The sequence below is a fragment of the Esox lucius genome, chromosome 3, assembly GCF_011004845.1.
Source record: "Esox lucius isolate fEsoLuc1 chromosome 3, fEsoLuc1.pri, whole genome shotgun sequence".
Taxonomy (NCBI): Eukaryota; Metazoa; Chordata; class Actinopteri; order Esociformes; family Esocidae; genus Esox; species Esox lucius.
In genome coordinates, this window is record NC_047571.1 from 33177166 (window position 1) to 33203459 (window position 26294).

Consider the following 26294-nt stretch of genomic DNA (forward strand, 5'->3'; position numbering starts at 1 on the left):
CTCTGTCCTATACAGGGGTAATGTCATGCAATATATATATAATGTGATGTTTATAGTCACAGCAGGCTGAAGTAATAGGTTCCTCACCTCATCAGCTGTCACTCAAACGCCCCTTCTGAGGACACGTCCTAAATGGCACACTTTTCCCTGTGTGGGGCACTGCTGCAGGCCCTGGTCAAAAGTAATGTCTTTCATAGGGAATATGGTGCCATTTGGGACCCGTTCATTCAATATGACCGCAGTGAAATGGCTGCCTCCTTCTCCTCCTCCGCCACCTCCTCTCACCTCCTTTCTACAAACCGAAGGATTTATCGAGGCTATCAGCCGTTCAGTGCTGCCGCCCATTCAGTTCAGATTAAACTGTGTCTGTGTGGATGTGTGTCTGTGTGTGTGTGTCTGTGTGTGTGTCTGTGGTGTGTGTCTGTGTGTGTGTCTGTGGTGTGTGTCTGTGTGTCTGTGTGTGTGTGTATCTGTGTGACTGTGTGTGTGTGTGTGTGTCTGTGTGTGTGTCTGTGGTGTGTGTCTGTGTGGATGTGTGTCTATGTGTGTGTCTGTGGTGTGTGTCTGTGTATCTGTGTGTGTGTGTCTGTGTTGTGTTTGTGTCTGTGTGTGTGTGCATGCGCGTGTATGTATGTATGTGCGTGTGTGGGACATGCAGCCCTTCATCCTAGAGGACGGAGTTGGGAGCATGAGGGAGCCAGCGGATGTGTCCTGTTCTTCATCCTAGAGGGATGAGTTGGGAGCATGAGGGAGCCAGCGGATGTGTCCTGTTCTTCATCCTAGAGGGATGAGTTGGGAGCATGAGGGAGCCAGCGGATGTGTCCTGTTCTTCATCCTAGAGGGATGAGTTGGGAGCATGAGGGAGCCAGCGGATGTGTCCTGTTCTTCATCCTCTGAGGAACGTGACACCTTGTTGACGTGAACTAGTGATGTGGTTTTTATGAGTCATGGAGTGTCGGGCTGTGATTGGGCGTGGGTCCATGGGGCTTGATTGGCCAGCTGGTGGTTTATTTTTAGGAATGGACAACTGTGGCGTGTCTTGACTAATAACTCTCTATTTGTTTTTAGATCTAGTAGTAATGTATTTGATACATTGTCAGATAATGGGCCTCTGTCATGTGTTTGTCTCTAACCCTTTAGTGACACCATAACCCGCTTTTAATGACCTCACACGCCCCCTGTCCATTTATCAACATTACTTTACGTTCACCCACATTATTCTGAAAATGGGTTGAAGTGTGGCTTGATGCAGTGGAGTGGAGAGGAGTATAAGAGGACAGGAGGACATTTGCTCTTCAGATGAGAGAAGTCTGACATTCCCCATGAACGCTCCTACAGAATGACACTTCATCCCTTATGGCCTCTTACATATAGTGTAGTATGCACTATATAGTCTAGTGTACACTATATGGTCCAGTGTACACTATATGGTCTAGTTTACACAATATAATCTAGTGTACCCTATATTGTTTACTGTACCCTAAATGGTTAAGTGTGCCCTAATGGTTTAGGGTACCCTATATGGTTTAGTGTACCCTATAAGGGTTAGGGTACCCAATTTGGTTTAGGATATCCTATATGGTTTAGGGTACCCTGTATGGTTTAGGGTACCCTGTATGGTTTAAGGTACCCTATAGTGTGAATTAAAACATATAGTGGAGTGTTTTATAGTCAATATAAGGGCACTAGACAGGGAATAGGCTGATATTTGGAATCCATCCATTCTCTCCCAGCCAGCAAGCCATTTTCTTCAAGTTCACACTTTAGTGCATTTGTCACTTTGAGAGTTAGTGGTCTAATTTGATTTGTGTGCCTGGCCACCCTCTAATTCTCTGGTCCGGCAGTGTAACCATTCCCCTCTGCCGTGCCGGCAACAGATAGTTCCGCATATAGAGGGTTTTAAAGTTCTATTTTCTGGATGGCTTTCCTTTGCTTTTCCTGAACGCTGTAGTGATTTAAAGAGCAGAGGGCCTATTTTACCTCTGATAATGCATTTATTTCTGTCTTTTATTTGGTCAGTTTGATATTTAAAGTTATTTTTTATAAGAGTTTTGGGTGTTTTGTGTTTAAACTGGAGGAATACAAACGATAGAGGCAATGTCCTTTGTTTGTAGATTAGAGCTGAAGTAGCCTACTCATCACTGTCACAACAGTCTGTTGACCTGTGTGAACCATGACCTCTGAAGCCTGTAAATGAATTGACTGACCAGGAGACGTCCAGGGGCGTTTTCTTCCAGGAGAAGGTTAAAGAGACAAGGATTTTGTCTATTGTATATTTTTCTGTTCACACAGTCATCTAGTTCAACAACTCCACTTGACTGCTGTTTTTTTTTTGGGTCTGCAACAACTACCCAGCCAGCTGGGATGTGTCCTCCCATGTATTACAACGCCGTTCTGCTTCATTTCATACTGCTCACTGAACCAGGAATTATTTTCCCATATATATGCTTGGAGGAGATGGCATTTTTTGTCCAGCAACAAGGACGGGGCTGGCAGTTGCCGGCCGACCACAGGGTCACCTAGACAATGACAGCTCTGTTGGGAGGCCGTGGTTTAGACCAAGACACTCACAGGACACATTTTAAGCAATTATTCATTTTATTTTGACATTGAACTAATAATAACAATAGTAATACAAAATAATAATGATAATAATAGTTTTCCTGTATCTTTTACTGTTTACTAAATTTCCCCAAAACATTGAGCTATAAGACACTTTTTGAATGCTGCTCGTCAGGAGCTTATGATGTTGGTTTATCCGTCCCTGGAATGGACAAGGTTGGGAGTTGCTGATTTTGTGGATACTACAGAATTATTCTGTTTGCTTTCCAAACTCCCGTCAGATACCCAGAAGGTATCGAAAACAAAATATTTCCAAGTTTCTCAAGAAAAGTCAATAACCATTGAGATCTGCTATGAGATCAAAAAATAGTGTAAACCTTCAACCGATAACTTTTCAGCTGTTTGTGAATTTTGAATCAATATTCCCACTCGTCCTTGTACTTTTCACACTTCCATGTTGGTGGTGTCTCAGTCCGTACCTCATAACCACACACACACACACACCACACACACACACACACGCACACACACCACACACACACACACCACACACACACCATGTCTTCAATCTGCTGAGGAGTCTGTCTCTTCAGGGCTTTTCTCATCTAAGTTCCCTGGTACCTTCAACTTCTCTATTAAAGCACAGGAGAGATGGACAGATCACACCTCTCCCCTCCCTCATTTGTCTTTCTTTTTAACAGCGGAAGCCTGTTCTTTTTCTCTCCATCTCTCTGTCTCCCTCCTTGTTTTCTCTCAGACTTCAGTCTCGTCTCGTGTCGTGACCTAATTCTGTGAGAACGTCTGGTTTGTGTGTACGGTGCCAACACGCGTGTTCATCTCACTGATGTTTTCTAATAGGTTGATTAATGGATGTTTAGGAGGATTAACACTGATGGATTCTCATTGTCACTTTGGTCATCAGCCAAATTAAATGGAATTGAAACAAAGGCCTCTGAGATGAACCGTGGATGTTACAGGAATCGTCACATGTTGAGAATCACTTGGCTCTTATTGCTGTAATGGCTCACGTATGTGAGTTGTTACAGGAATCGTCACATATTAATGATCACACGACTCTTATTGCCATTATGGCTCACGTACGTGAGTTGCTACAGGAATCGTAGAATATTGATAATCACACGACTCTTTTTGCCGTTATGGCTCACGTACGTGAGTTGCTACAGGAATCGTAGAATATTGATAATCACACGACTCTTATTGCCGTTATGGCTCACGTACGTGAGTTGCTACAGGAATCGTAGAATATTGATAATCACACAACTCTTTTTGCCGTTATGGCTCATGTACGTGAGTTGCTTTGTTTGATCCTTGCTGTTGTCTTCCTTCGCCTTTTTCTCCCCTCCTCCTTCTCTGAGCCCTCTGTTAACCATTATCACATGAACGGCTACAGCACCATAGCCTAGAATGTGTGTGTGTGTGTGTGTGCGTGTGTCTCCTGGGTAACAGCAAGTTGAGCCCAGGCAGCTCCTAATAGGTGGTAAAGTGTTGAGTTCCAGAGAAATGAACTGAAGCTCTAACCTGGGAGGGAAATTGATCTCATTACCTTGGGCTCCAGCTGCTAGGCTGCTCGCCTCTCGCAAGAGAAGACAGACGGAGTGAGAAGGGAAAACGGAGGGAGAGACAGGAAAGGGGAAAGAGAGTTGGGAGAAGAAGAGGCGATTGGGAGAGGAAGAGGCAGTGCAGATAGACACAGAGAAATAGAGAAGGAAAGAGAGGAGAGAGAGAGAGAGAGAGAGAAGGAAAGAGAGGAGATAAAGAGAGAAGGAAAGAGAGGAGAGAGAGAGAGATGGCAGACAACAGGAGGCACAGAGAAGCTGCACACAAGCCCTGGTCACATCCTCACCTCTACACCCACACAAACCCTGACCTGTGACCTGTGACCTACGAGGCATGTATCAAATGCCCAGCAAGCTCTGCTCACAGCTCAAGATCCAAAGCTAAACCACACAAAACATAAATCCTATCTCACCTTGGGGCATACAAGGTCTGACATCCTCTGCCATTGGCATAATGGGCAAAGACTCCACTTTACTAACAAAATGAAAATCAGGCTTTCTTATTCTACAAGAAACATTATACAGAGCAGATTGACTCAATGGTTCTCTAGGTTACAGAGAGCTGATAGTCACATCCACCAAACTAACATGAGTCAGACACGAAATTCAGGTGGCGGGCCAAGTTGGTATAGATCTGACTTAACCCACTTTATTAAATTGATCCACCCCAAAAATATTACATCTAGTTAAAAATAAATAATAAAAGAAAGAGAAACATGTCTAGCAAACTGCAAACTATACAAACTTTTGCAGATGTACGAGACTTTCTAAACCGTTATGTCTGAACTACACAGATGTGTTGCTTCTGATTATGCTGCCATATAAATATTATCTTTCAATGTGTCGTAATAGCAAAAAAGGGGAATATTAAATAGAAAAATTATATTAAAATAAATAATTTCTCTTTCTCTAATAGTAGATCTGATTTAGTAAATATGTATAATAATTTATCAACAGCATGGCCACAGGGAAAATAATAATAACAACAAATAATAATAACAACATTATTATGACATGATTAATGTACAGTAAGAGATAATCAGCCTTTTCATAGCAATCGTTTCTAACCAATTGCTGGCCAATATATCGATGCATCCCTTCTTTAGAGCTTATTTAAAATATGTAAACGGATCGGTTACTGACATTTTGAAAATGTTTAATTCATGATTACAAATGAATAATAATGAAACATTCAGAAATGTACTGATAAGAGCTACCATAGCTTCTTTTTTCGTGTACAATGTAAACAAATGTTTCCCCTGGCAATAAAGGCCCTGTCCAGGTGGACCAGTTGTAGGGGACGAGTGGGGGGCAGGGATGAGGGTGAGGAGAATTACAGGAATTCCACTGTCTAAAGGGATGATGTGCTCCATACTGGGAGAGCATCACCAGGCCTGAGGCTTTGATGTCTGTCATTGTTGTGCTGACTGCTCAGACTGTGCTGCCTGCTTACAGACTGGTCGAGAATTTAGAATTAACTGGTACAGTCTAACATCTCAGAATGAACTGATACAGTAAAACATCTCAGAATGAACTGATACAGTCTAACATCTCAGAATGAACTGATACAGTCTCACATCTCAGAATGAACTGATACAGTCTCACATCTCAGAATGAACTGATACAGTATTCTGAGATGTTTTACTGTATCAGTTCATTCTGAGATGTGAGACTGTATCAGTTCATTCTGAGATGTTTTACTGTACCAGTTCATTCTGAGATGTTTTACTGAATCAGTTCATTCTGAGATGTTGCTGTTCTGAGATGTTGCAGGTAGTTGCTGTGAATGAGATTGTGTTGTCAAGCAGGGTGCCTTGTTCCAATCAAGATTCAACAATGACAATTGAAAAATGCCTTTCTCCTGTGCTCTACAGAACCCATTCACGGCCCCAGGCGCCTTCAAGTCCTTGACGTCCAATCTAAACAGGTTACCATTCGCTGGGAGCCATTCGGCTACAATGTGACGCGTTGCCATAGCTACAACTTAACCGTACAGTACCGGTACCGCATGGCCGGCAAAGAGGAGAACCGGGAGGAGGTGTGTTATGACACCCAGGGTCGTGACCCTCAGCACACTATCCACAACCTGACCCCCTACACCAACCTGTCTGTCAAACTGGTCCTGAAGAACCCAGAGGGGGTGAAAGAGAGCACAGAGCTGGAGCTACAGACAGATGAGGACGGTGAGTCTTTTGAATCATCTGAGAACAGTTATAACATGTTTAGAAGGGGTTATGAAGGTGTTGTAGAAACAATAGGGGGTCAAAAGCCCGGATCTGGAGCTACAGACAGGTAGGATGGTGAGTATTGGTCAGTCAAGACGCACGGTCAGGGCAGACAGTCAGGGCAGACACACAGGCGGACAGTCAGGACAGACAGTCAGGACAGACACACAGACGGACAGTCAGGACAGACAGTCAGGACAGACAGTCAGGGCAGACACACAGACAGACAGTCAGGACAGACAGACAGTCAGGACAGACAGTCAGGGCAGACAGTCAGGACAGACATTCAGGACAGACAGTCAGGACAGACAGACAGGACAGACAGACAGTCAGGACAGACAGTCAGGACAGACATTCAGGACAGACAGTCAGGACAGACAGACAGGACAGACAGACAGTCAGGACAGACATTCAGGACAGACAGTCAGGACAGACAGACAGGACAGACAGACAGGACAGACAGACAGTCAGGACAGACATTCAGGACAGACAGTCAGGACAGACAGGACAGACAGGACAGACATTCAGGACAGACAGTCAGGACAGACAGTCAGGACAGACAGACAGGACAGACAGTCAGGACAGACAGTCAGGGCAGACACACAGACGGACAGTCAGGACAGACAGTCAGGACAGACAGTCAGGACAGACAGACAGGACAGACAGTCCGGACAGACAGTCAGGACAGACAGACAGGACAGACATAACCCAGAAGTGGTTAGAGAGAGCCTAGAAATGGACCTGTAAAGCAACTTTAAAGTGTTATAACATGGTTGGCTATTTAGGTTTATAATGATTTGAACTATTTCCGTGTTTTAGATTAGTTTAAGGATGTTTTTGTGTTTCATTATGACCCCATTAGCCAAAAGCAACAGCTTCTCCTGTGGGATTGTTAGATCTTGTCACTAGACATGAGATCAATTAGATTTTAGAGTATAGTGGTAAAGTTAAAGAAAGATGCCCGGTCCATATATTTATTAAGCAAAACAGGAAGAGTCTCTACTTATGTTTTACCTTTCATTACATCAATAGGTCAGACAGCCGTTACCTGTCTCTTTAAAGATGTATACAAAGAACTAAATAGAAGCCTAAGGAATACTGGGAAATACACCGAGGCATTCTGAAATGAACTAACACAAGTCTCAGGAACAGGTGAGAGGAAGACACCGACCAAGGAGGAGAGAGTCTTAGATAGTTTTTTGACAGAATCTTGAAAGGGACGACATTTGGGAGTGTGTGTTGGGGAGTGTGTGTGTTGTGAGAGACAGTGTGTGTGCTTGGTTGTGTGTGCACATTCCTGTGTGTTTAAAATCCCTATGGGAGGAGGAAACAAAGAGACAGAGAGACACAGAGACAGGGTTTATCTCTCTCTATCTAGCCAGGCCTAGTTGTTCTGTCAGATACTCCCTTTGACAGAAGAAACAACCTCTGTCATTCTGTTTCATTTGAAGATATAAAGTATCCCTGTCAGGGAGAGGAGAACCATGACTATCAGACACACAGACGGACCGGCAGGAAATACAGACAGGACAGACAGTCAGGACAGACAGACAGTCAGGACAGACAGTCAGGACAGACAGACAGGACAGACGGACAAACAGGACAGACAGGACAGACAGGACAGACAGGACAGACAGACAGGACAGACAGACAGGACAGACAGACAGGACAGACAGGACAGACAGGACAGACAGGACAGAAAGTCAGGACAGAAAGTCAGGACAGAAAGTCAGGACAGACAGGACAGACGGACACACAGACAGGCAGACAGACAGGACAGATGGAAACACAGACAGACAGACAGACAGACAGGACAGTTAGGACATACAGACACACAGACGGATAGAAGGACAGACAGACAGACAGTCAGGACAGACGGACACACAGACAGGACAGACGGAGAGGACAGACGGACACACAGATAGACAGACGGACAGACAGGACAGTCAGGACAGACAGACACACAGACGGATAGAAGGACAGACAGACAGTCAGGACAGACACACAGGCTGACAGTCAGGACAGACACACAGACGGACATTCCGGACAGACAGACACAAACAAATTGTCAGGACAGACAACAAAGACAGCACAAATAGTCAGAACAGACAGACAGCGCAGGTAGACAGTACAGACACAGACAGACAGAGGACAAGAGGAGATATTGAAGAATTCAGATTACCTCAGGGAGAGTGGTTCACTGCTCAGCCCGTTTGTTTACACCTTTTATGACAGGATGTGAGAGGGAAACTGTTCCTTTTTCATTTCTCTCAGTCACCACTCCTCAAATATGTCCATGGTAACTCAGAACTTCTGATTTGCGGCACAGAGCTCATGTTCAAGCCTGAAGGCTAGGATTTGGTATGCAAAAGCAGTTGTAGTACCTGCTCTGAGCTGCTCTTCTCGGGGGTTTGTGTATCTGCTGTGTTGTCCTGCTCATGGTTCCTCCCTGTTGCTGCAGGTGTCATCATCATGATATAACTTTACACATTTATTTCTTCTTTTCTGTCTGTCTTGAGATACGGTGTATGTTGATTGGTCTGGTAATTATATGGTGCATGTTGATTGGTCTGGTAATTATATGGTGTATGTTGATTGGTCTGGTAATTATATGGTGTATGTTGATTTCTCTGGTAATCATACGGGTTATATTGATTGGTCTGGTAATAATATGGTATATGTAGATAGGTCTGTTAATTATATTGTGTATATTGATTGGTGTGGTAATGATACAGTGTGTGTTGATTGGTCTGGTAATTACGCGGTATACGTAATTCGGTCTGGTAATTATATAGTGTACTGTATGTTGATTGGTCTGTTAATTATATAGTGTACTGTATGTTGATTGGTCTGGTAATTATATAGTGTATGTTGATTGGTCTGGTAATTATATAGTGTATGTTGATTGGTCTGGTAATGATATGGTGTATGTTGACTGGTCTGGTAATGATATGGTGTATGTTGATTGGTCTGGTAATTATACGGTGTATGTTGATTGGTCTGGTAATTATACGGTGTATGTTGATTGGTCTGGTAATTATACAGTGTATGTTGATTGGTCTGGTAATTATACGGTGTATGTTGATTGGTCTGGTAATTATACGGTGTATGTTGACTGGTCTGGTAATGATATGGTGTATGTTGATTGGTCTGGTAATGATATGGTGTATGTTGATTGGTCTGGTAATTATACGGTGTATGTTGATTGGTCTGGTAATTATACGGTGTATGTTGATTGGTCTGGTAATGATATGGTGTACTGTGTGTTGATTGGTCTGGTAATTATACAGTATATGTTGACTGGTCTGGTAATTATATGGTGCATGTTCATTGGTCTGGTAATTATACGGTGTATGTTGATTGGTCTGGTAATGATATGGTGTATGTTTGGTTTTCCGTCAGTTCCCGGGGACGTTCCTCTACAGTCAATCCAGGGCAGTGCCTACGAGGAGAAGATTGTCCTCAGGTGGAGGGAACCAGCTCAGACCTACGGAATCATCACTCAGTATGAGGTGAGATGATTCATCTCTTTCTTGTGCTACTAATTGAATCACTCTACTTTGACAGTAGGAAGGCCAGGTCACCAGTTCTGTTTATAATTTGATTACAAATTGAGATATCTCTCTGCAATTGTTAAAGTCATTTCTCCCATTGTAATTTTCTTATATGGTCTATTTAACATGTTTACACACATAAATACTATGCAGTACTAGTCAACATTTAACATGTTTACACACATAAATACTATGCAGTACTAGTCAACATTGTACATGTTTACACACAAATACTATGCAGTACTAGTCAACATTTAACATGTTTACACAAAAATACTATGCAGTACTAGTCAACATTTAACATGTTTACACACATAAATACTATGCAATACTAGTCAACATTTAACATGTTTACACATAAATACTATGCAGTACTAGTCAACATTTAACATGTTTACACACAAATACTATGCAGTACTAGTCAACATTTAAAATTTTTACACACAAATACTATGCAGTACTAGTCAACATTTAATATGTTTACACACAAATACTAGGCAGTACTAGTCAACATTTAACATGTTTACACACATAAATACTATGCAGTACTAGTCAACATTTAACATGTTTACACTCATAAATACTATGCAGTACTATTCAACATTTAACATGTTTATGCACAAATACTATGCAGTACTAGTCAACATTTAACATGTTTACACTCATAAATACTATGCAGTACTAGTCAACATTTAACATGTTTACGCACAAATACTATGCAGTACTAGTCAACATTCTGGACACAATCAAGGGTATCTTTATATGTACTACTTTACACATTGAAGAGTAATAGTGACGCCATCATATTGATGAAATAACACACATGGAATCAAGTAGCAACCAAAAAAGTCAAGAAATACCCCTAAATGAGTAGATGTGTCCAAACCATTGACTGGTACTGTATATGTAAACAGTAAGGAACACTGGGTTGTGGTAAATGGAGCTGTTCTTAGGCACGACACATCACAGAGAGTCCGGACACAGTGCTTAGCCGTGGTATATTGACAATATATTATTGCTCTTCTAAACTGGTTACCGATGCAAAAAAATTGTTGGATGTAAAAAGTCTACACACCCCTGTTAAAATGCCAGGTTTTTGTGATGTAAAAGAATGGGACAAGGATATATCATGTCCGAAATTTTCCACTTTTAATGTGATCTATAATGTGAACAATTCAATTGAAAAACAAACTGAAATCTTCAAGAAAAAAAATAAATTAAAAACTTACTATAAACTAATACTTTATATGATGATGAGTGATTTCATATTCTTATGTGATTCCTAGATCTTCAGATAAACATGGTTTTAATGCTCAATGGCTACAGGTTTTCCGGCAGCTCAGAGAAAATGAAGAGGGAATGATATGCTCTGTATGCTAGAAGCATTGTGGAAGCAATGTGTTTGGGGGCCTAGGAAAACAGCCAAGTAGAAAATACAGGCTGGATGCACTTAAATCCAATAAAATGTCTACTAGTCCTGGACAGACAGAGGAGGACAAAAACACACATGAGGGTAAACTCTTACATATGTGAAAATAAATAATAATAATTATTATTATTATAGTCGTGTCATTGTTGTAAACTTACCGGGAATCAAATATAATTTACCAGTTACCAATGATCATTTATCAGATGCAGACATTTATCAGATGAGTCCCAAATCCTGTGTAGAGCACAACATTGTATCTTCAATATTAATAGCAGAAGAATGTTTCAGCCAGTTGGAAAAGACCCTACGCTATTCGTGCAGAGGAATATTTTATTCAGTTAGGAAAGTCACCTCGCCATATGTACAGAGGAATGTTTCAGTCAGTTAGGGAAGACCCCTCGCCATATGTACAGAGGAATGTTTCAGTCAGTTAGGGAAGACCCCTCGCCATATGTACAGAGGAATGTTTCAGTCAGTTAGGGAAGACCCCTCGCTATACATACAGAGGGATGTTTCAGTCAGTTAGAGAAGACCCCTCGCTATACATACAGAGGGATGTTTCAGTCAGTTAGGAAAGACCCCTCGCTATACATACAGAGGAATGTTTCAGTCAGTTAGGGAAGACCCCTCGCTATACATACAGAGGGATGTTTCAGTCAGTTAGGAAAGACCCCTCGCTATACATACAGAGGAATGTTTCAGTCAGTTAGGAAAGATCCCTCGCTATACATACAGAGGAATGTTTCAGTCAGTTAGAGAAGACCCCTCGCTATACATACAGAGGAATGTTTCAGTCAGTTAGAGAAGACCCCTCGCTATACATACAGAGGGATGTTTCAGTCAGTTAGAGAAGACCCCTCGCTATACATACAGAGGGATGTTTCAGTCAGTTAGGAAAGACCCCTCGCTATACATACAGAGGAATGTTTCAGTCAGTTAGGAAAGACCCCTCGCTATACATACAGAGGAATGTTTCAGTCAGTTAGGGAAGATCCCTCGCTATACATACAGAGGAATGTTTCAGTCAGTTAGAGAAGACCCCTCGCTATACATACAGAGGGATGTTTCAGTCAGTTAGAGAAGACCCCTCGCTATACATACAGAGGGATGTTTCAGTCAGTTAGGGAAGACCCCTCGCTATACATACAGAGGGATGTTTCAGTCAGTTAGGAAAGACCCCTCGCTGTACATACAGAGGGATGTTTCAGTCAGTTAGGAAAGACCCCTCGCTATACATACAGAGGGATGTTTCAGTCAGTTAGGAAAGACCCCTCGCTGTACATACAGAGGGATGTTTCAGTCAGTTAGGAAAAACCCCTCGCTATACATACAGAGGGATGTTTCAGTCAGTTAGAGAAGACCCCTCGCTATACATACAGAGGGATGTTTCAGTCAGTTAGGAAAGACCCCTCGCTATACATACAGAGGGATGTTTCAGTCAGTTAGGAAAGACCCCTCGCTATACATACAGAGGGATGTTTCAGTCAGTTAGAGAAGACCCCTCGCTATACATACAGAGGGATGTTTCAGTCAGTTAGAGAAGACCCCTCGCTATACATACAGAGGAATGTTTCAGTCAGTTAGGAAAAACCCCTCGCTATACATACAGAGGGATGTTTCAGTCAGTTAGGAAAGACCCCTCGCTATACATACAGAGGAATGTTTCAGTCAGTTGGGAAAAACCCCTCGCTATACATACAGAGGAATGTTTCAGTCAGTTGGGAAAAACCCCTCGCTATACATACAGAGGGATGTTTCAGTCAGTTAGGAAAACCCCTCAATATTATGTGCATATGCTGTATTTTGATTTGTTTTAAGACGTTTGTGTGTTTAACATTTAAAACGGTTTGCCCCAAGACTTGCCCTAAGAACTAAATCTATTAACCCCTGCAGACGTTTTTGATTAATTACAGTTCACATAATAATTCACACTTCCTGTTGCTGCAAGATTACTTTTGGCTCAAATTAAGATAAGGAGTGTGTTTGGGAAACAAGGAACATTCATAATAATTTATCAACCTCACGATGTTCTGACCTTCCAGGATACCAACTACAGTCTGTCAATTTCAAAGCAATCAGCACCGCTCACTCTCCCATGCACACACACCCACACACAAACACACACACACACACCTTCTCTGTATTTTGTCTGCAGAAGTCAGTTCCTTAACCTCCTTCGGGCCGGTCTTTGATTTGACACTATCAAAGAGCTCAAAGTGAGATCCCTTCTGACAAGGTCTGATATCAAACACAGATCGTGGCTCCCTCTCCCTGGCTCTACGGCCAGGCAGGGTGAACCCAGTCTGAGACCCGAAGCCCTGTTCCCTAACCACACCACAGCCTCTGCCCACGTGGGACACCAGGGAACGCAGACAAACACAGTTCCTCAGGAGATGTCTGTCTGTCTCATTTTACGTTAAACCTTTAATCTGTCAGCGTAAAACATGCCTATCTAACAATGTCTTCCTGTATTAGTAGTCTTTGTAAGAAACTTACCATAAAATCTGCTTTCATATACATGGTTTTGGTATTGACAATGCAAGCATGAGCCATCAACACAGTCTTTTAGAGCCGCAATGTTGTATATCTCCATTCGATTTAGCATAATTTAATGAGAATTTTTTCATTCTCTATGCTTTACTTGAGAAAATGCTTTGCAGAGACAAAAATAGTGTCCAGCACCTTATCAAAAGCTCAATTTACATTTCCCCAGCTAGGAAACATTAAAAGCATTCATCTGCACAATTTATTAGCTTTTAGTTTTCTGTCTCTCCCCCCCTCCCTCTGTCAAGTCTTTCTCAGGTTAATTGACCAACCACCAAACAATGTTTCCTGTCTCCTCTCTATCACTCTCTCCCTCTCCCCCCTCCCTCTCTCTTTCTCTCTCCCTCTCTCTCCCTCTCTCTCCCTCTCTTGCCCAATCTCCTCTCTCTCCCTCTCTCCCTCTCCCTCTCTCTCTCCCTCTCTTGCCCACTCTCCCTCTCCCTTTCTCTCTCTGAAATGTTATGATATAGGATTTGGCAACACAGCGTACTCAATTCACCAGTCAAAGACCAAGTGACACACACACAACTAATTCAACACGCAGACAAAGACAAAATGCGAAAAGGCCTCCAAGCATTTCAGTAACTTGATAGACACAAATTATGCAGCACTCAAAATTGTTCCTTTGTGTTTTTTAATTGGAATTATAATGGAAGCAGTTTTCTTTTTTTTCTTTTTTTTTTTTAAGAAGAGGAAACAGGAGTATTGTCTTAAAGTGGGGCTTTAAAGATATTCAAAATGGATATAAAGAAACACTCACCTTAATGCCTCTCCCTCAAAAGCTGTGGTGCTTATGGTCACATTTATGGACAATTAATATGGACTAAACTAAAAAGGTTCCTGTAGAATACCCCTGTTCTACGTAATGCCACATTAAAAAGGTCCCTGTAGAAAAACCCTGTTTTACATAGTGCCAGATTAAAAAGGTACCTTTAGAATATCCCTGTTTTACATAGTGCCAGATTAAGAAGGTACTTGTAGAGTAACTCTGTCCTACGTACTGCCAGATTAAAAAGGTCCCTGTAGAAAAACCCTGTTTTACATAGTGCCAGATTAAAAAGGTCCCTGTAGAATTATCCTGTTTTACATAGTGCCAGATTAAGAAGGTACTTGTAGAGTAACCCTGTCCTACGTAATGCCAGATTAAAAAGGTCCCTGTAGAATAACCTTGTTTTACATAGTGCCACATTAAAAGGGTCCCTATAGAATTACCCTGTTTTACATAGTGCCAGATTAAAAAGGTACTTGTAGAATAACCCTCTTCTACATAGTGCCATATTAATAAGGTACGCATAGAATAACCCTGTTCTAAGTAGTGCCAGATTATGAACCAGGGAAGAGTCTAAGGCTGAATCCCAAATCGCATATTACATACTGCATACTACGTACTATAAACTGCAAGTATGTACTTCACGGGTGATGATGAAGTACATACTGTTTTGTATAGGGACCAATTGGGACATACTACCTCGTCATAAAATTGTGTCTCAACATTAGACCATTTTGTCGCACATTAACATCACGCCAAGTTTTAATATTTAACTAGACATTATTAGGCATTGAGTTAAACTGACTGAACGTTTTTTAATGAAAAGTTTTCTTCCACAACATATTGCATCCATGTACTTTATGGCTTTTGCCACTGGCCATTTTAACAGCTTACCAGCCAGTTATTTAATCTTACTGCATGGATTAGTCATAAGAATTGAGTCCATGTTAGCGAGACTGAAGAAAAACTTTGCACTGCCAAACCCAACCTTGTTTATACAAAGGTATCTGGCTACAGCTAGATAACAGTGACATTTGCAATTTATGGATCGTGCCTAAAATAGCCAATAATGTTAACCTAGTTAGCATGCTACATTTCATGGCACAACAAGGTTTGTTTTTCTTACATACTGAAATTATATTGATGCAATAACTATCAATATATGTGATGGTAACTGACTTTTTTGTCAAGTGAAAAGACAAGAGAATCATTTCAAGCCCCTCCTCATTCACTGCACCAGGGATTGTGGTCTATATTACCCCCAAAAACCATGCACAGATGCATACTTCAAAAATCCACCAGAAATAGTTGACCATCTGGGCACTTCTGGCATACTATTTCCAGCGTATCATGGTTTGGGTCATACTATTGTTCTGGCATAGCATGTAGTGTGGATTATCTGTGATTTGAGATTCAGCCTGAGTCTGCAGTCGTGGAATCATCTCTACAACCCAAGGCCTGGGCTTCTCAACTTGTCCTCCGGGCCCCAAGCAGTTACAATGACAACCATTTCCTTCTTGTTAAAATTAACATCAAGTTCTCTATTTGTCTAGATCTCCTACAAGGCGGTGAGTTCTTTCGACCCAGAGCTGGATCTGTCCAATCAGAGTGGCAAGGTGTTAAAACTGGGCAATGAGACCAGTCACATCTTCCTGGGGCTCTATCCAGGCTCCACATACTCCTTCACTCTCAGAGCTTCTACCGCCAAGGGCTACGGTCCCCCCGTCATCACCCAGTTCACCACAAAAATATCAGGTCAGCCCCCGTCATCACCCAGTTCACCACCTAGATATTAGGTCAGCCCCATCATCCCTCAGTTCAACAGAAAAATATCAGGTCAGCCCCCGTCATCATCCAGTTCACCACCTAGATTTCAGGTCAGCCCCATCATCACTCATTTCACCACAAATATATAATGTCAGCCCCGTTATCACTCAGTTCATCACCTGGATATCAGGTCAGCCCTGTCATCACTCAGTTCACCACAAATATATAATGTCAGCCTTGTTATCACTCAGTTCATCACCTGGATATCAGGTCATTCCTGTCATCACTCAATTCACTACAAATATATAATGTCAGCCCCGTTATCACTCAGTTCATCACTTGGATATCAGGTCAGCCTCGTTATCACCCAGTTCACCACCTAGATATCAGGTCAGCCCTGTCATCACCCAGGTCACCACTTATATATCAGGTCAGCCCCATCAGCACCCAGTTCACCACATGAATATCAGGTCAGCCCTGTCATCACTCAGTTCACCACCTAAATATCAGGTCAGCCCTGTCATCACCCAGTTCACCACGTATATATCAGGTCAGCCCCATCATCATCCCTCGGGGACAATAAAGTATCCTTGACCTTGATCCAGTTCATCACTCAGTTCACCACAAATATATAATGTCAGCCCTGTTATCACTCAGTTCATCATCTGGATATCAGGTCAGCCCTGTCATCACTCAGTTCACCACAAATATTTAATGTCAGCCCTGTTGTCCCTCAGTTCATCACCTGGATATCAGGTCAGCCCTGTCATCACTCAGTTCACCACAAATATATAATGTCAGCCCCGTTATCACTCAGTTCATCACATGTATATCAGGTCAGCCCTGTCATCACTCAGTTCACTACAAATATATAATGTCAGCCCCGTTATCACTCAGTTCATCACCTGGATACCAGGTCAGCCTCGTTATCACCCAGTTCATCACTTACATATCAGGTAATCTCCATCATCCCCCAGTTCACCACCTAGATGTCAGGTCAGCCCTGTCATCACTCAGTTCACTACAAATATATAATGTCAGCCCCGTTATCACTCAGTTCATCACCTGGATATCAAGTCAGCCTCGTTATCACCCAGTTCATCACTTACATGTCAGGTAATCTCCATCATCACCCAGTTCACCACCTAGATGTCAGGTCAGCCCTCACACCCTTGACCAGGACTGCCCAACCCTGTCTCTGGAGATCCACTGTCCAACTTTAATTTAGCACACCTGATTCTTATAATTAGATGGATGAAATGCAAAATCAGGTTGGTCATAAATGGGGTTGAAGAGAAATGCTACAAGACAGTAGATCTCCTGGAACCAGAGTTCAAGTTCATAACCAGCCACAGCAGAGCCCTTTGTTAGCTAGTAATGTCACCCATGAAGGACACTGATTAATGGATGTTTCTATCCTTCATAGCCCCCTCCATGCCAGCTTATGATCAGGAGACTTCTCTGAACCAGACGGACAGCACAGTGACTTTCCTGCTGAAACCGGCCCAGAGCAGAGGGGCACCGGTCAGGTAGGACGCTAAACACACACACACACACTGTTTACTGAAATCTTTACTCCACCAAGACCCAATAATGCCAATGTATGTTTCCATCATTAGCTAACCTAGCGGGGCAGTTGACGTGCAGTCGGGGCGCGTTTGTGAGTTCGTATTCTGTGGAAAGGCCTTTGAAGTAGAGAACAAAGAAGGGAAACATTCCTCCATGGTGTTGTATGGACTTGGCTGAGTTTGGCCGGGCCGGGTTTCGTTCTGGGTGTAGCTGGGCCGCGGCGGGTTAGCCGTCAGAGGGAACACTCATTATAGCGATGCGCTTTGGTCAGACACAGTGCTGCGACGCAGTGGCGACACTTCCTCTGTGAAAGTAGGAGCCAGTGTTAATGAGCAACGTTTGATCGATGCCCCACATGTGTCCTGGTTCTGCTGCACAACACCGGTTGAATTTCGTGGTGTACAAATCGCAGTCATGGCCTTCACAGCGGGTGTGGGCGCAAATCGCCAAACATGTTTCCTTCTGAAGCACGGCTTCTTATCGCCGCTCGCTCAACCAGCGTGTTTTCCTGGCTCATACGCACTGAAGGAGAACCCTTTTCCCAGCCAGCAGCCATTGTTAAGCCCACAGACTCCCGACCCACCGTGAGGAATCCGCCAGAGCGTGACGAGACCAGGCAGCCCGGTCCAACATCCAGCGCTCCGTGCTGGGCAGAGCTCAGCCAATTTGCAGCACCCCAAGCAGGATCCCCAGGCATCGTCCGGACGCCGATTGGATCACCTGTCTTCAATGACACGGTCGTACTGATGCCAACGATATAGACCACTGCATCACTCTGAGTCCATTGACAACATGCACTTCCTACCAGAAAGACCAGCTTGACTTTGGTCCTCATCCTGGAACAGGACAGGGCGTGGCCTTTAACAGGTTTTACCTCTGTGTCATCTGACTGCTGGAAAGCCAGTACGGTTTGTTTGTACTGTGATGGAGTGCACGTGCACCAGCTTGAAGCCTGAAAGATAAAGACCACACACACATACACGTGTAAACACAGAAAAACAGACATAAACACGCACGCGCGCTTATATACACAGCGTGAGTCCGATGCACAAACACACCTACCCGCACAAACACACGCACGAATTGCCTGAGTTACACTCCGTGATTAATTGGCATGCTGGGTAATTCCTTTGTTTACAGCTAGAAGCCGGCCTCACCCTCTACACAGAACCAAGACTCTAACGGTATATCCAACTTCAAAGAGCAGAAAGAAATGATGAAACCTAGAGAGGAACCAGACTCAGAGCGGTGGCCAGCCCTGTTCTGGCTGTGCTGGGTGAAGATTATAAGAATACATATTTCTAACTTCAAAGAGCAGGACTTGGGGTTTGGGCCTAACGTGACTTGTCAGCAGTTAACCAGAGCATAAGTGTATGCTAATGTACTACAACATAAGCCTAAGTAGTGAAAACTGTTATCTAATTAATCTAACAGCCGCGTGGCAAGATATCAATAGCTCAATTTCACGCTGTTCGCAGCAAGAGAATGGGCTCTGTTTTGACACGGAAATTGGGGTTAGAGAAATTGGGGTGAGAATATGAAAGAATCCTTAGAAAAGTCATTGTTTTGGTTCCGTCAATTCATATCTTCAGATATGTAAGTATCATTGTAAGTCATTAGAAACTTGATGGATGAATGGTGGAGTCCTAATGTGGTCAATGTTAAAAATACTCTACATCTACAGGATCATTATGTAGAATTTAAAGATATCACCAGCTCGCTTCACTAGCTCTATCTCCCTCCATTGCCCCTTCTTTTTTTCTCTCTCTCCCCACTCTCTGCTCTCACCCCATCACACACACTGTTACAATCTCCCCTCCCCACTCTCTGCTCTCACCCCTTCACACACACTGTTACAATCTCCTCTCCCCACTCTCTGCTCTCACCCCTTCACGCGCACTGTTACAATCTCCTCTCCCCAGTTTCTTTGGGCCTAAGGGATAATAGGTCCCTTGTAAATATGGCATATATGGCATGAATTGTAAAAAAAAAACAACAACAACAAAAAAAAAAAAGTTCAGTGATAGGTAGAGATGGGTAGAACTGAATCCAGGACCAGAAAGCACCACCACTGAGCTTTTGAAGGTATGTTCCTCAGCCCAAGAGAGGTAACACAAGGCATCTTTTGAAGAGCCCAGAGTGACAGGAAGAAAGCAGTAGCTGGGAAACTACTTGTTTATGTGGTTGCTGACTGTACTATGATGAACAAGTTAAACTCTAAAGGTCAGGCTATATTGACAGATTTATTTGGTATTTTTCATTTTTCATTTTATTTATTTATTCAGGGAGACAGAGTGGATTCTCATTTGCTAGTGTGCCCTGATGATACATTTCAAAAGAGAATATAATAATATCATGACCCCACTAATAATGAAAAGGAACAATCTGGGACCATGGTTGAATATTCAGCAATAGGCGTTCTACATTTACAGTTGAGTCTTTCTAGAAGACACTCCTGTCTACCTTATTGCTGTCATAAACTGGCTGCCGACATAATTAGAACAGTAAAAAGTAGATGTGCAGGCATCAATCAGAATCCAGGACCCAAACTACCGTGTTATACTGTATGATTTCATCATGGGTCCCTCGGTGCTACTGATTCAGCCCCACATTGGGGCTCTGCCGGACCCTGGACATGAGGATGATTTGATAATGCCATCTAGCCATCTGATTGGCTTCTGGGATCTACTGCTGCTCCAGACATTTGAATGTTAACTAGCACACACAGACACACACACACACACACACTCACAAAGACACACTAGCAGATGTTACTCTGTGATAGAGGAAAGAGGGAAGCAGAACATCAAACGATGGCATCACTTCATAAAAAAAAAAAAAACGTGTTGAAGGCCACCAAATGTCAGCTTTCCTTCAACTTCACTGAATATGAACACAGTTAAATAGATCATCTATTAAGCTTCTTCGATCAGCTTTTCATGCTGATACCTATCTCCAGCAGTATCATTTACAGACGGAGGGAGAGGCAGATCGCACATATTTTCTGATTATGTATTTTTCATATTTGAGTAATTACTATTCTGTATGAAATTATATTTTAATGTTGGTTAGCTAATCTCTTGGAGGGCGACAACCATGCGTTACAGGGAACATGTTTTACCAGAGGGCTTTGACACACACACTCATTCACACTTGTCACCAGAGGGCCTGTCTCTCTCCACTAACTGTCCCTGTAAAGGGATTAGGCAGTGTGTCTATCAGTCAGATTTAACGTCTAAAATGGTCCCTCATCTCATCACCGGCCAGAAGACGCCTCCTCATTCTCATGTTGATACGCCTAAAAATAAATAAATAACCTGACGATTAGGAATGCCTTATCCTTAGCGTTCACACCACTCATCTGCTCCGTTTTCCTCTACTCCTCCTCTTATTCCTCATCTTCCTCCTCCTCGTATTCCTCATCTTCCTCCTCCTCTTCCTCCTTCTGTCTTTCCACCTATGCCTTAGGTTGGAGAGCACGGGCGCACACACACGCGCACACCTACGTATGCGCTTCCTTGACACTTCTCCTTGTTTCATGTTTGAATCTTTTCGCTGGACATTTTGGGGAATGTTCGTTCTGAAAACTTGAAAAGAGGAACAGTGAAAAACAACGTATGACATAGGCATGTTAGCTGTGACCTTGTTAGCATCGTATTAAAGGCATGTTAGCTGTGACCTTGTTAGCGTAATTTTAGAGTAATGTTAGTTGTTAGTTGTGATTTTGTTAGCAGTGTGTTAGAGTAAAGTTAGCTGTGACCTTGTTAGCATCGTATTAAAGGCATGTTAGTTGTGACCTTGTTAGCATCATTTTAGAGTAGTTGTGATGTTGTTAGCATTATATTACAGTCATGTTAGCTGAGATCTGGTTTTTATGGTTTTTGAGTCTTGTTTGCTGTGATCTCATTAGCATTGTATTAGAGTTTTATTTGCTGTGACCTAGTTATCGTCATACTAGAGTCATGTTAGCAGTGACCTGGTTAGCATTCTATTTTGAGTAATGTTAGCTTTGACCTGGTTTGTGTTGAATCAGAGTCATGTTAGCTGTGACTTTGTTACCACTGTACTAGAGTCATGTTATTAGTGACCACATTAGCACTGTACTACAGTCATGTTAGTAGTTACATTGTTAGCATAATTTCAGAGTCATTTTAGTAGTTACACTGTTAACATCGAATCAGAGTGACGTTAGCTGTGACCTTGTTAGCATCGTGTTAGTATCAGTGAAACACTTTGTTTCCCGATACCTCTTCCCTGTAGTGCTAAAGATAATCTTTACCCAGCTATGCCTCTCACATCAGTTAAGTGATTTTCTGCACTCCTTAAAATAAGCGCTCTGTTTCTTTGATCCTGCCATCACACACACACACACACACACACACACACACCAGACTTACACAGCCAGGCACTAATAGACAGTTGATGTGTAAGCGACATGGCACATTTCAATTGCAGAAGCGTTTTACGACTTAGTGGTAAACGGTAATCTACAGCGCTGTCGGTAAATGGTAATCTGCTGCACGGCCAGTCTAATTTCTTCTGTGTGTGTGTTTTATGGCCTTAGGGCGAGAGGGAGGGAGGGAAACAGACAATGGGGACGGAGCATAGTGAGTGTAAAGAGTTAACGATGATGTGGCGCGCACACACAAAACATCCTGGACGGAAACACATACACTCACAAACTAACATAAAACTAAGCATTATAGACACACTTTATCACAGAAACACACACACACACACACAGGAACACACATACACACACGCATGCAACGTAATTAGGCAGGTGTAGAGGCTCACCAGGTCAATGACAAAACAGCTGATAGGTGAGGGAGACGTGAGAGGGTATTGAGTGAGGACTGCGGAGGAAGAGGGGGGAGAGAGAGGAAGGAGAGAGAGAGGAAGAAGAAGTTGAATAAAGAGCCAGGAGAAAGAGAGAGGAACTGAGAGAGAGTAATGAGAGACCGATAGAAAGCAAAGTGAAGATAAGAAGTGAAACAGAGATAATGGAGAGAGAGAGACTACAAGGAAGAGAGAAGAAGGCAGCCATGGAAGGATAGTCTGAGTGATTGATATGCACCCCATGCCATTACTCCCCACAACAGCTCAAACAGCCCCAGATTTCCCCCCTTTCTGCCACACACACAGACGCACACAAACACACACACAAATACACAGCTCCCCCTGCCTATCAGCCCAAATAAAAATAAAAATGTGAGTTTCAGTTCATAACGCCAAGTCTATCTGACGTAATTGGTTGGCTTCACGCGGCGGCAGAGGGGGAGGAGATGCCGGTGATGGAGGTGGGGGTTTGGGAGAGGAGCAGGGAGGAGCAGGAAGGAGAAGGAGCAGAGTAAGTGAGGTGGGGTTGAGGAGAAGAGAGTGAGGAGCGGAGAAGGTAGAGAGGAGGGGTGGACGAACGAGAAGGGGAGGAGGCAGACAAGGAATTAGCAGGTCCAGAGGAGCATAACCGGTCTGAGATCCTGTTGTGTGTATGTGTGTGTGTGTTTGTGTATGTGTGTGTGTCTGTTTGTGTGTGTTTGTGTGTGTGTGACTGTGTGTGTGTGCGTATGTGTGTCTGTGTGTGTGTTTTTTTGTGTTTGTGTGTATGTCTGTGTCTATGTGTGTGTGTGTGTGTGTTAGCGGTCCAACCTTCAGATCACCCCTACGACCCCTGTGGCCCTCTTCTAACAGCTCATTCCATTCTTCCTCCTTCCGCAACCCACGCTTTTTTATTTTTCATCCTTATTTTGTTCTTCCCAGGGGAGAGAGGGGGAGGCTGGGAGTGAAGGCATTGGGAATCAGGAATTAGCAGAAACCATGTGATTCTGATGGCAATATAAACAGGTGTCCCAGGGTGTCTGGGGTCTGACGAAACACTTTTATTACAACACAGGCAGGTTTTATCTGATGCTATGTTGGTTCTCTGGAAAGGTGGGAGTTTGGCCAAACTGCCACGACACTGATACATTTCATACTATACTGAAAGATAATTTTCGGTCAAGGAAATTTGGATTTGATCTTGTTTTGTAAATTACACGGTTGCGATCATTTTTAATTTATAGGTGATTCATCATGTCAGATTTTGACGTAGAGCGGTTGTCTTTGTGATCAAGTTGTTGTCTTCTGGATGCTTTTTATTTTTCAGTTTGCCACATGCCAATGATCCGGAACCCCTGAAATGCCTTATTGCTCTTTTAAACTGGTTACCAACACAACTGGTGCAGTAAATAGCTATGTGATTTCCTACCCTTTGTATATGGTCCCATATATCACCTCTATCAGCCAATCTGCATTCAGAATTCAAACCACTCAGTTCATAAATAGTTATATATAAATATAAATACAGTGGATATAAAAAGTCTACACACCCCTGTTAAAATGTCGGGTTTCTGTGATGTAAAAGAATGAGACAAAGATAAATCATGTCGGAACTTTTTCCACGTTTAATGTGACCTATAATATGAACAATTCAATTGAAAAACAAACTGAAATCTTGACTCATTCTTTTACATCACGAAAACCTGGCATTTTGACAAGGGTGTATAGACTTTTATATCCACTATATATACACTCACCTAAAGGATTATTAGGAACACCATACTAATACTGTGTTTGACCCCATTTCGCCTTCAGAACTGCCGTAATTCTATGTGGCATTGATTCAACAAGGTGCTGAAAGCATTCTTTAGAAATGTTGGCCCATATTGATAGGATAGCATCTTGCAGTTGATGGAGATTTGTGGGATGCACATCCAGGGCACGAAGCTCCCGTTCCACCACATCCCAAAGATGCTCTATTGGGTTGAGATCTGGTGACTGTGGGGGCCATTTCAGTACAGTGAACTCATTGTCATGTTCAAGAAACCAATTTGAAATGATTCAAGCTTTGTGACATGGTGCATTATCCTGCTGGAAGTTGCCATCAGAGGATGGGTACATGGTGGTCATAAAGGGATGGACATGATCAGAAACAATGCTCAGGTTGGCCATGGCATTTACACTCACCTAAAGGATTATTAGGAACACCTGTTCAATTTCTTATTAATGCAATTATCTAATCAACCAGTCACATGGCAGTTGCTTCAATGCATTTAGGGGTGTGGTCCTGGTCAAGACAATCTCCTGAACTCCAAACTGAATGTCAGAATGGAAAAGAAAGGTGATTTAAGCAATTTTGAGCGTGGCATGGTTGTTTGTGCCAGACGGGCCGGTCTGAGTATTTCACAATCTGCTCAGTTACTGGGATTTTCACACATAACCATTTCTAGGGTTTACAAAGAATGGTGTGAAAAGGGAAAAACATCCAGTATGCGGCAGTCCTGTGGGCGAAAATGCTTTGTTGATGCTAGAGGTCAGAGAAGAATGGGCCGACTGATTCAAGCTGATAGAAGAGCAACTTTGACTGAAATAACCACTCGTTACAACCGAGGTATGCAGCAAAGCATTTGTGAAGCCACAACACGCACAACCTTGAGGCGGATGGGCTACAACAGCAGAAGACCCCACCGGGTACCACTCATCTCCACTACAAATAGGAAAAAGAGGCTACAATTTGCACGAGCTCACCAGAATTGGACAGTTGAAGACTGGAAGAATGTTGCCTGGTCTGATGAGTCTCGATTTCTTTTGAGACATTCAGATGGTAGAGTCAGAATTTGGCGTAAACAGAATGAGAACATGGATCCATCATGCCTTGTTACCACTGTGCAGGCTGCTGGTGGTGTAATGGTGTAGGGGCTGTTTTCTTTGCACACTTAAGGCCCCTAAGTGCCAAATGGGCATCGTTTAAATGCCAAGGCCTACCTGAGCATTGTTTCTGACCATGTCCATCCCTTTATGACCACCATGTACCCATCCTCTGATGGCTACTTCCAGCAGGATAATGCACCATGTCACAAAGCTTGAATCATTTCAAATTGGTTTCTTGAACATGACAATGAGTTCACTGTACTGAAATGGCCCCCACAGTCACCAGATCTCAACCCAATAGAGCATATTTGGGATGTGGTGGAACGGGAGCTTCGTGCCCTGGATGTGCATCCCACAAATCTCCATCAACTGCAAGATGCTATCCTATCAATATGGGCCAACATTTCTAAAGGATGCTTTCAGCACCTTGTTGAATCAATACCATGTAGAATTAAGGCAGTTCTGAAGGCGAAAGGGGGGTCAAACACAGTATTAGTATGGTGTTCCTAATAATCCTTTAGGTGAGTGTGTATATATATATGTGGAGGGTCAGCTTGGCCTTGTGCAGAAGAATGCAAATTGTTTGCCAGTATTTTCTGATAACATGCA

At 42.9% G+C, this 26294-nt stretch overlaps 1 protein-coding gene across 10 annotated transcripts in view; it reads left to right on the forward strand.

Annotated features, from left to right (window-relative positions):
* LOC105010317 (protein tyrosine phosphatase receptor type M) overlaps positions 1-26294 on the forward strand; it is a 254489-nt gene that overhangs the window by 123278 nt on the left and 104917 nt on the right. For all 10 annotated transcript variants that reach the window (XM_029119022.2, XM_029119023.2, XM_029119024.2 and 7 more), the window contains exons 9-12: positions 6014-6322; positions 9767-9876; positions 16214-16415; positions 17854-17956. In XM_029119022.2, coding sequence (XP_028974855.2) covers positions 6014-6322; positions 9767-9876; positions 16214-16415; positions 17854-17956 — 724 coding nt within the window. The remainder of the gene's footprint in view (positions 1-6013; positions 6323-9766; positions 9877-16213; positions 16416-17853; positions 17957-26294) is intronic.